The 10,739-nt window shown below is 42.5% G+C and overlaps 1 protein-coding gene across 4 annotated transcripts in view; it reads left to right on the plus strand.

The window, feature by feature from the left end:
- The first annotated feature begins 7,025 nt into the window (after positions 1 to 7,025).
- Positions 7,026 to 10,739, plus strand: part of gria4a (glutamate receptor, ionotropic, AMPA 4a) — an 86,925-nt gene continuing 83,211 nt past the window's right edge. For 3 of the 4 annotated variants that reach the window (XM_029518347.1, XM_029518348.1, XM_029518350.1), the window contains exon 1: positions 9,002 to 9,095. In XM_029518347.1, coding sequence (XP_029374207.1) covers positions 9,002 to 9,095 — 94 coding nt within the window. Of the gene's footprint in view, positions 7,057 to 9,001; positions 9,096 to 10,739 lie in introns of those variants that run through there. The other variant, XM_029518349.1, reaches the window with a different exon arrangement.

Genomic DNA, 10,739 nt, shown 5'->3' on the forward strand with positions numbered 1-10,739 from the left:
ATAATTTACGATTTCATCATTGTCAAGCGTCTACACACAGTTGAGGTAAGGTGGATGATTGTTAACACACACACACGGAGAAAGAGAATACAAGCCATATCACAAAAGCCTTAAGATGGAGACCCCCATGATTTCTTTGAGGCCAATTCTCCACATGCACTTTCCCATCACAGGGATCATGTGCTTCCCCTTTCTCTCTCTCTCTCTCTCTCTCTCTCACACACACACACACACACACACTCACACTGCTGTAAGCCATGATTGCGGGTAAACCTCAGGTTATAACTGAGGGAAGTGGGTGGGCGAATGGAACAGAGATGGTCAAATACATGGTTTGTGTGTGAAAGAAAGATGAGCTTCGAGTAAAATTTTACTCTTTGATGCATTTAAATGGCTCTGGGAAGTATTTCACACAACGTCTAACAAGGAGTATTAAGGGGAAAGGAAATATTGAAATCAGATAAATGAAGGTTTTTAAAAACGTAACCCTAAACCTTTGAAACAATCACTTTCATCTGTTACCTCTGCTCTCCTGTAAATTAATACATTAATTACACTTTTGAGCTTTATCCCTGTTTGTAATCTAAATGATTAAAATCTCACTTTAGGATCTTTCGTGAAATCATCAGAGGTGAAACTACCATCATAAAAAGAACAGTGCAAACACTTGATGAGCGAAGAACAGCAAGTTATTAACTCTCAATATGAAATGAGTTCATCACATAATTTTTATTTCAATAGATAGACATAGCGCCTGGGGACATAACGGTGTTAATGACAGAAACAATCCCCATTTTGTATTTTTGGCCACATATTGAATGTGTTAAAGAGTTCAATTTTGAAATGCAAGTTAATGTCCGAGTTGCACAATTTTAATCTTTTCAAAGGTTTTGAGTTTCGAATAGTCAGCTGTATGACAAGGAAGGCAAAAGATGGGTTGATCATCATACTAGTGGCGAGGTAAAGAGATGGGGAGATGGAGGCAGAGGTTTGTGACTGCTGCATTAGCCTCTGTGCTTGTCTCCCTCCAGTACCATTAGCATATCATTAGAAAACATCTGAACTCACAGATGTTGGTCTCTTAGCCTGGCAGGCTTGCTGAAAAGCTAGCACACACTCAACACGCTCACGTACAGGCTGACTGAAAATCGAGTGCACTCTCAGGGAGAGCAAACATGCACGCACACAGTGTGAACTCCCAGATGTTTTACGTTGACCCGTGGCAGGATCCGAGAAGAGGAGAAAGGAGCTGGCACAGATCTGACTGAGAGATTCTGTTTGCATTCAGTTGGAAAAAGCACATTAAAGTACAGAATGTGGACCTGCAAACCCAAAGATGAAGCCAGACGATTTTTTTTTTTTTTCCTTTTCATGTGCGCACAAATGCATATGCATTTATTTAAATCTGTATTTGTACACATAGGTAAGCATTTGTGTATCAGTGTGCATATGTACTCATACACTCATATTATCCGGGCAGTTTAGAGCCATCTGCCAGCCTGTAGGGACAGGGCTGTCTATGATCTGTCAAGCAGTCTGTATTTAGTCTGCCTTGCCAGAACCAGAGTGAAGCAGTTAGACAAGGTGTGTGAAGATGCAGGACCATTGCAGAAGCGGGTAATCATTATCTGACAGGCACCCGCGGATGGTGTTTAATGGTTTTGGCAACTGGCCCAGCTAAGTCATTAGCCTGTCACCTTCATACCATCTCCTCAAGGATTTATCAAAAACAAAGAAATAAGACATGTGCAGACTGAAGCACAGCGAGCGCACAATATGTGATCTCTCGTGGCGGTTTTTATAGACACAATGAAACAATTTTCAAACTTAAATATTTATTATTTGCATACCATGTATTGACGAAACATTGACGAAATAATGAAGGTCAGCAAAAAAGTAGAGGATTGAAGGGGTTGAAATAAAAGTGTAACATTTGAAATTTTACACATAAATACAAAAGTATTGATAAAAAGTATTCTGTGTAAAACATGCAGGTCATTTTCTGACAAGGAAAAGGAATATTAGGAATCTTGAAAAGAATGCTACTTATATGTAGGATGTACAAACCCAAAGTAACTTTATATAGATTCATTGGACCATGTAAATACCTAATTGTGTAATCTTAGTAATTTACAGTGCATATGCCATCTGCACCACACAAACAATGTATTCATCTCACCACACTGAGTAGCTGTTAGCATTAATGTTCATCATTGGCAGGGACAGCGCTCTGAATGCACTAATATGCAGTTAGAGATCCATTGAGCAAATAGCAGGCTTTATCTGTGAATTATGTCAGGAGTGTTGACTTTGATTGTGTATGTGTGTGCGCATGCAGTTTCACACACTGACTAAAAAATTGTTAAAAGTATAGGTTTTGTACAAGGAATGCACTTGGTATTAAAAATCTCACTGTCGTTCATTGTAGAGAAGTTGGTGAATAAACTCGACCTGATTGATCGGTTATCTTTCATCATTATTTCCATTTCACGTATTGTATTGAACATACGCATCCAAGCGCTCTGTGATCATCTCGTGCAGTAGTTGTTTTCTAATGTTTATGCATGTTCAGGTTTATAACAACATCCACGTTTGCGTGTCTAAATCAGTGCACTACCACTGTTTATACGTTTGTCAATCATGTGTTTTTCATTTCTGGACATTGTGAGTCTTTGAAAACAACAATGAATTGTGTCTTTTTGACACGGTAATGAGTGTAACTGTGCTGGCCTAATCTGTGTATTATTAGCCACTGCAGTTCCAGCTGCCTGCAATTTAGTGTGAAGTTAATTCTTGCCAGTCATCATATTGATGTCGCATGCTGCCACTTTGTCACCGAATCAAACCATAATATTGTTTATTTACAAGTCACGGTTTATTTGTGCAGAGGGCTGCGATCTGACAGGTCCGGCAGACTGACTGGAGTCTGTTACGTTAACGAGCGTGCTAGATCCGTCAATTATCAATGTTTTTTCACAAGAATCTTCAAAACCCCTCAAACATTTGTGAAACTACATGGATGTTGCTTCAGCCATGCAAACCCGTGCACTATTATAGAAAGAAAAAGCTCTAATTAACTGCTGCCGCACTTTGTAATTATCGATTTCAGTTGAAATTATTTAGTAAATACTCTTAGAAAAACACAAGGGCCATCCAGACCCACTCCGAATGCAAGATGCAGTAAACTTGCAGTTTAATAAGAACAACAAGGAAGAGCATGGATTTGTATAACAATGAGAAAAACATCACCCGTGACTCCTTTGCATGCTCCCCACCTTCTGTTCATTCATTACTTTTGAAATATTCCATCCATCTTTTCAATGACAAAATGAGCCTGAAGTCACAGAGGCTGAACAGTTGCTGCAGCATGTTATAAAAGCCTGCGTTCACCATTGACTTGCATTGATCCTCACCTTACTTAGAGTAATGTGATCAGTCCCCAGCTGGAATCCTATAGTTTAACAGCATCAATTGATTTGTATCTGCTGATTGTTGTTTTTGTCTATTTCCAATAAGATACAAGATAGCTGCTGGGAGGTTGTATGGGGGAGCTTGCGTGTCAGGAATATGCAAAAAAGAGATTTTCTTCATCAGGAATAAGGAAAGAAGAAGCAATTTCACTTGGAACTATAGATTGAGCTGGAAGGACATAGAAGCTTGAAGGCAAAAGGAGATGAAGTGATAACGGTGCAGGGAGATACAGAGAGGGCTGGTGGACACTGATATTACGCTAATGATGTGCTGAAGGAAATGCAGCAGGGTTAAGAGAGGGATTTAATGCTGGAAGATACACTTAAAAGGATGAGTCATAGGGTACATGGCTAAGGTGTAGGACTGAGCTGTAGGAAAAGGAGCATGACGAGGGTGATGGGAAGGAGGGGAAAAATGTTGAGACTGATGAGTCTTCACAGGCAGAGTACAGCGAACAAGAAGTAGACGGATGGATGGATGAATAACCAGAGATGATGGTGGATAAGGGAGGGTTATTCGTGCAGTCTTTCAAATGGGATTGATAAAAATGTACCGGTAAAACATGACACCTGTGAGTGTAAGACAACCGTCTGTAAGAGCGAGATAGCTGAGTTTTTGAAAAAAATATATATGATTTAAAGGTGGTTTCTACCATGCACACCATTTCTGATGTTTCTGTCCCTCCAGATCTTTGACTATTGTCTCTGGGATATAGATGGGATGTAGATGAAAGATTGGACAGGCGGTCTTGTGTTGACCTACACTGTGCTGAGTGTAAGAGAGGCTGTCACGTTCATGTGGATTCCTCAGTTTGGTGTATTAGAATGCTAATTTATAATAAATAGGTGGTTGGTGGTTTGTTGGCTAATGCCAGGGTTCGGCAGTAATATCCATGGCTCCTCCTGACTTTAAAATAGTAAGCCCCAAATAACTTTCAAAGGCGAGGAAAGTGCCGTGCATGTTAGCTCACTGCCATCAGTGTGCACGTATGAGTGGAAAAATGGATGAATGAGAGGTAACTTCTATACTGCCTTTGATAAAATGCCGTATAAATGCAGCGTGTTGGCTTAGCATAAACAAGGAGTGTAACAGGGGCTCATGGGTAAGTCAGAGTGCTGACAAAAATTTGACTTGATGGCTGAAAAGTCAGTGGTCTGCCATACTTTTTACATTTCACCCTGAGTTCAGTTTACTGGCAATTCATTTAAAGGTTGATGACATGAAAGTAACAAAATGTAATCACAGACTGGCCAACCTTTGTGTTCGACATAACAATAGTTAACTGGTGGATTAAAATGAAAATGGCTGTTTTTTTAGTGGACAAATTGACCATGATTCTTTCCACTTTCTGACATGGCGGTGAAAGGCAGTCTCTCAGCCATGATCCAGGTTCGGCAGAGTTTTAAAGGCAGTTGAGATGCTGACGTTGGGCCCAACAGTCCATGTCATGTTTGAACTCTGGCCATGAGAGACTTGTTATTAGACTTGTTAATTTGTTCAGAAAAAAGTACTGCTGTCCTGCCAAATTGATGATAATCTTAGTCTGATCAAACACCTTTACCAACATGAAGTAAAGTTGCAGAGTAAAAAACTGGAGAGGTGGAGAGTTCCTCCTCAGCATCACTATTAGAATGCCAATTGTCCCTCAATGTGGTTTGAGTGCAAAGCTAACATGAGTGTGTCAATTACCACATGACTGTAGCACTCTGTGTTGATGTGTCTTTATGACCAGGTTGGTATATTGACTGTGAACTAAGTAATTGACTTTGGTCAATTCAGCAGACAGAAAGAGCGCCTGGGAGCATGGATGTATTGATGAATGGATTTCGATGTATAGGCTACAGATATAAAGATTAGACATTCTGTGAGATAGTGGCGAGAGAGCAGTTTTCCACTAGTGTGACATCAGCTGTATGCAGAAAGATGTGTGTTACTGTGTGTGTATTCTGTGAGTGAAGTTTAGTCTTGTAACCCCCATTTCAAAACATTCAGCTAAACTGTGTATGAGAAGACGGCAGTCATGCAGAAGCATTTTTTATAGGAACGTTATACATTTTAAATTCACAAAATATAATTTTTTTTTTTTTTTTTATATTTGTTGGCTTGAAAAATGAATACATTTTTGACATTTTTCAAATAAAATTCCTTCAGCATATATTAAGGACTCATGGTCAGTTTTCCGCAGAAATTACAGCTGCACAATACACCCAATAACGTTTTTAACAAAAGACAAGCAGGAGACAGACAAAAAAGAAGAATGCTGGGAAACATTTTTTGTGTTGGTATGTAAACCAAGATTGCTTGTTTTGTTCATTACTTTATTTTTCCCCCACACAAATCCTCGCAAGGACAAATACGGATTTAAATTGTAATATCATTCCAAATAGACTCCCTTAATGCTATACGATCCTTTAGCTGTGAGACAGGCGTGGCAACCACTGATATGCCCCAAAAATTCACATTCACTCTCAACTGAAGGTCTATGAGAGCACACAGAATATTCACTCAGCTGATCTTGTGTTGTATGGCTGATATAGGCCTGTTTATGTTAGTGTTAGCGACGAACAGGAATTCTGCTATGTTCTAATATCACTCTCTTGGTTGCTTTGTTTGATGCAAAATCACATTATTCAAAAGGTATCTATTATGCTTACTCATATGTATTACTGAGAAATGAAAAGGCTGGATGTTCATGATTCATGTTTTCCAAAAGCCACTGAAGTACCCTAATTAAACTGCCTTTAAACACCAAGTCACACATGACAATTCACCCATCTGTAAGGAGACAATATCCCCGTGGAGAGGCAACACAAACATGCTGTGTGAGTTCAATCATGCAAGCTAGAGTTTAAAAACATCCTTGTACCATTTGTTGTATAATGCTGTTGGGGAAAAAATAAATGTGTAACTGTGCCACAACGCTCAGTACATTTGTCGTAAACCCTTTGGTCCCAAGTTGGCCTGTGCAAGTATGAGAAACCTCACTGCTAAGACAGAGCTGTACAAGTCATTCTCACTTTCAGTGAGCGTCCATAAATAAGAGAACTGAGTGAATGAACGCCCTTTACATGACATTTTGTTCAGAATATTACATCTGCCAGTGGTGAACTAAAAATAAACCACAATGCATCACTGTGACCATCAAAACAAACTATATGATGGCTTAAATCTGGTCAACCGGACAAGTTTAACAAAATTCCTGACAAAGTTTGCACGCGCATCTAAAGCTATCTTGTTGTGTAAAGAATGGCGGATTTGTAATTTTTCAAGCTTAATGTTTCACAACCAGGACAGTCTCTCCAATAAAGGTTTCTGTGGGGGACTATGGTGGATTAATCAGGTTTGAGGACAAGTCAACATCTTATGTTGCAGGACTGAATGCTGCACGTATTGCCTATATAGTGAATCATCGTTGGCTCTGCATTTGCAGCCAGTGCCAGTGTCCAGGGAATTCAACTTATTTCTGTGTATTCAGAAGCATTTCCACTCAATAGTGAAATATTAGTGTAAATCCACATGTACCATTCATGTACATGTGGACTGTGGGCATCATGATGAGGTTTAGTACAAACCAATGTTTAGTGTGCAAGAATGAAATATCAGCGACTAATCTCTACTACACGTCATTTTTTTTTTTTTTTTTTTTTGGCATGTTCTTCCCCGACATTACTGTGACATGGAGGCCGGTGAAGCCGGAGCCTGCACAACTTCACCAATTAGCACATCTTCCATCAGGGGGCAGGTAATCTGCGGCGATCAGTGAAATCTCCCGGTGTGATGTTACAGTGAAGGGCAGCGAAGCGCAGTGAGGAGCGCCTCCTGTTCCAGCACCATGGACAGAGTCTGAAGGGGGGGGGGGGCTGGACACGGGCTGTTCTTTTCCCGCCCAACATCTGCCCCAGTACACACACCAACACAGTCTGTTACCCCAGACCACTGTGCATCAGAGCTCTGTAAATGGAAGATCATCTTTAGTTGGGTTGTTGTGTTATCTCCTGTTTGGTTCATAAAATCTGCTTTAAATCAAACAGGAGACCGTCACTGTGCGCCTCGCTGGGTCCAAATCTCACTTCTGACTAAATGACCGTTCTGTGTGTGTATGAGAAGAAAGAAAAAAAAAAAAAAAAAAAAGGAAAGGTTTAGTGTGAAAAATCTATTTGATTTGCCCCCGAGTTCTGCGGACGACAGGTAAAACCCCTCAGAGGTGGACAGACCGCATCTTTCAGCGGGACAGCCGTGAAGCATCCCTTTCGTTTCGCCATCTGGAGAAATGAAACTGTGCTCTCAGACCGTCTGTCAGTTTTACCGACCTGGGATCAGCCGGCAGAATGTGAATCCCCCCTTTTTCCTCGTTGTGAGCTGCGCGGAACGTCACATTAAAATGGGGCTTTATGGCGTTTTGCTGAAAGCTGCCGTTTCTCTTCCTGCTGCATCTCTTTGCTCCGCCAGATGTGTTGTGCTCGTGAGGTGGTGACGTAGAAATAACGATGACTTTAGCGGGATCCCCGCAGCAGTGGGCGACCTGAGTACCCCCCCCCCCACCCCCTCACCCCCCCTCCCCCGCCGCCTCTGTCAACCTGGACCCGGAGTCAGAGTCGGGTTTGGCCGAAGAGGGAGCGGGACCGATGCGTCATGATGGATTGGCTTTGTAATGCAATTAGTAAGGAGCAGGCGGAACGTCTCTATCTGCCCCATCCTCACTTCAGTCTGCACAAACACTGATGACGGGACTTATCAAGAGTCTGGCTGCTCCCACCTTAAAAAAAAAAAGAGAAGTCTTGATTCAGGAAGGATGTCCATGTGCTTTCTTCTTGTCTTGTGCAAACACGTGTTTTTGTTTTAATCGCCAATTGCGCTAGGGAGTGGTGACATGAACAACACGGTCCAGAGAACTGCTGTCAAATGGATGCTGATGGGGGGGGGGGGGTGGGGGCAAATAACAGTGTGCACGAAGACGCACGCACGCCCACGCGTTCTCTTTGTTTTGGAAGCTTTTTTCCATCCATGTCTCCTATCCTATCTTTATCTATAAACTCCAGCTCCAGCGTCACAGCAAGGGAAGCACACAGGGAAGGAGGGGGGGGGGATCATCTCACTGAGATGGAGAGAGAGAAGGGGGGGAATAGAGTGTGTGGGAATGGGAGAGAGAGAGAGAGAGAGAGGGTGCGCATGTCCAGTTGCTCCATGCAGACTCTTCTCCCAGCTCTCCTCATTCTAGCGACTTTCCCCACTCTTCCCCTCTGCCTGTCTGTGCATGTGCGCCGGACACACAGCTCTGCTGAGCGGACACTGCAGGGGGAAGAACAAACCCACCATGGAGTAGGAATACATCTGGACAGAAACGGGAGACAAACTCATCTTTTTCTTCTTTATTCCCCATTTCTTTCTGACGCCTTTTTATTTTCTCCTCCTCCTCCTCCTCCTCCTCTTCTCTCTCTCTCTTTCGCATCACCCTCCCCCCCCTCCCACCCCCCTCAATCTCTCTCGATGTCTCTCAACAGTTTCTGAAGGGATTGAAGGATAGAAAAAAATGAGGATTATTCTTTTTTCTTGGCACTTTCTCGGGGTGTATTCCGCCCTTTGGGGGCTGGCGACGGGGGCTTTCCCCAGCTCAGTGCAGATAGGTGAGTTGGAGGGTTGCTGATTTTTACGCACAGACACTCAGATGTGGCACACTACGCTGAACATCAGCGGCTTTTAGTGGACGTCAGTCAGCCAGGAGGGAAAAGACAGAGGGAGGTTTGCTCAGAGAAATTAATGTTAAACACAATAAATTCAAGAACGTGCATCTACAGACGCATTTCTCGTTGTGGTGCATCTCTTCCCTCTTGTTTTAATCCAGGAAATGTTGCACCTCTGCTGTGACTCATGGCTTTCTAAATGCACACTAACTCTTTCACTCTGTCTGTCCTTTTGCTGTATTTGCGTGTATTTTAAAGGCTGGTCTGAGCTCATGAATGTTTCAGCATGCTTTGTTCCCTTCTAGTCTTCTTCACTGTTTAGACACTGCAGCAACCCCCCCCCCCCCCCCCCCAAACACACACACACACACACACCCATCTCTCTCTCTCTCTTCCTGCCCTTTTCAGTTACCCCCTTCGTGCCTGTGTGGGAGAAGCATGTCTTTCAGCTTAACCTATAAGTTGGCAAAATCTGGATTCTCGTTGGTGTATCCTGAGTGCAGATGAGGCACAAATGAAGTCTGTCTTCTTCTTTCTCATGCTCTCCCTCTCTCTCTCTCTCTCTCTCTCTCTCTCTCCCTCACACACACATTCATGCAGGCATGTGTGTGATAATGAATGCACTGCATCACTTCTTGTGGTGGTGGTGGTGGGGGGGGGGGGGCAGCTGGGAGGTCCTATAATGAAATTCAGCTCCTTGACTCTGTCTCCCTACAGCTGCCAATAAACTTAATACTCTAAATATTTTCTGCCTGGCAAACACACACACAGACACACATTTCTACTGCGTTTCACTACATGTAAATGCAGTCATAAACATGCACACATTCTGCATGCTGCAGCTGCAAATAGACATCCGTACATGCGTCCAGCATGCCCGTGCACATCTTTATACAATATACATACATGTGTGCACACAGTGAACTTGACTGCATGGACATGGACATACATACATGCTGTATTAAGGCGTTTGCAGAAGAACATGCAGTCACACTGCTTCTCGCCCACTGGCCGTCCTCCTTAAGCACTCAAATATACATACTTGATCAGTCTCTCAGCTCTCCAGCAGTTCGCTTAAGGAGTCATTTGCATATCTCTGCATTGCAAACAAGTGTAATTTTACTGGAGGCCCTAACAGTTTCTTTTTGTTTATGTGTGTGTGTTTGTGTGCGATTAGGAGAGCAAGAGAGAGAAAGAGATAGAGACAGAGAGAGAGAAACTGACACAGATGAGAGTGTGTTTTGAAATTTGTTGTAGAAACTGGTGCAATAATGTGGCATACTGGGACACTGGCATGTCTCTGAATGCGCATGTGCTTTGAGGTGGAAGTGGAATTCTGCCAAAAAACAGAAACTTTGTGTTTATTAAACTATACAATAATAGAAAAGACAATCAAAATGTCTTTCGTGCATTACCCCTAAGTTTGTCAAGCTGTCTTTGCATATGCATGAGTGTGTTTGGCTTTGCTTTCCCATACAAAGATGATTCAAAGGCTTGCGGCGAGGTAAGGTCCATGACTGACACGCATGCAGACACCCAGATGAGTGACAGCTTTGTAGTAATGATTGCTCTGTTCAACGCGCTCTG

The sequence above is a fragment of the Echeneis naucrates genome, chromosome 13 (genome assembly GCF_900963305.1).
Source record: "Echeneis naucrates chromosome 13, fEcheNa1.1, whole genome shotgun sequence".
Classification (NCBI taxonomy): domain Eukaryota; kingdom Metazoa; phylum Chordata; class Actinopteri; order Carangiformes; family Echeneidae; genus Echeneis; species Echeneis naucrates.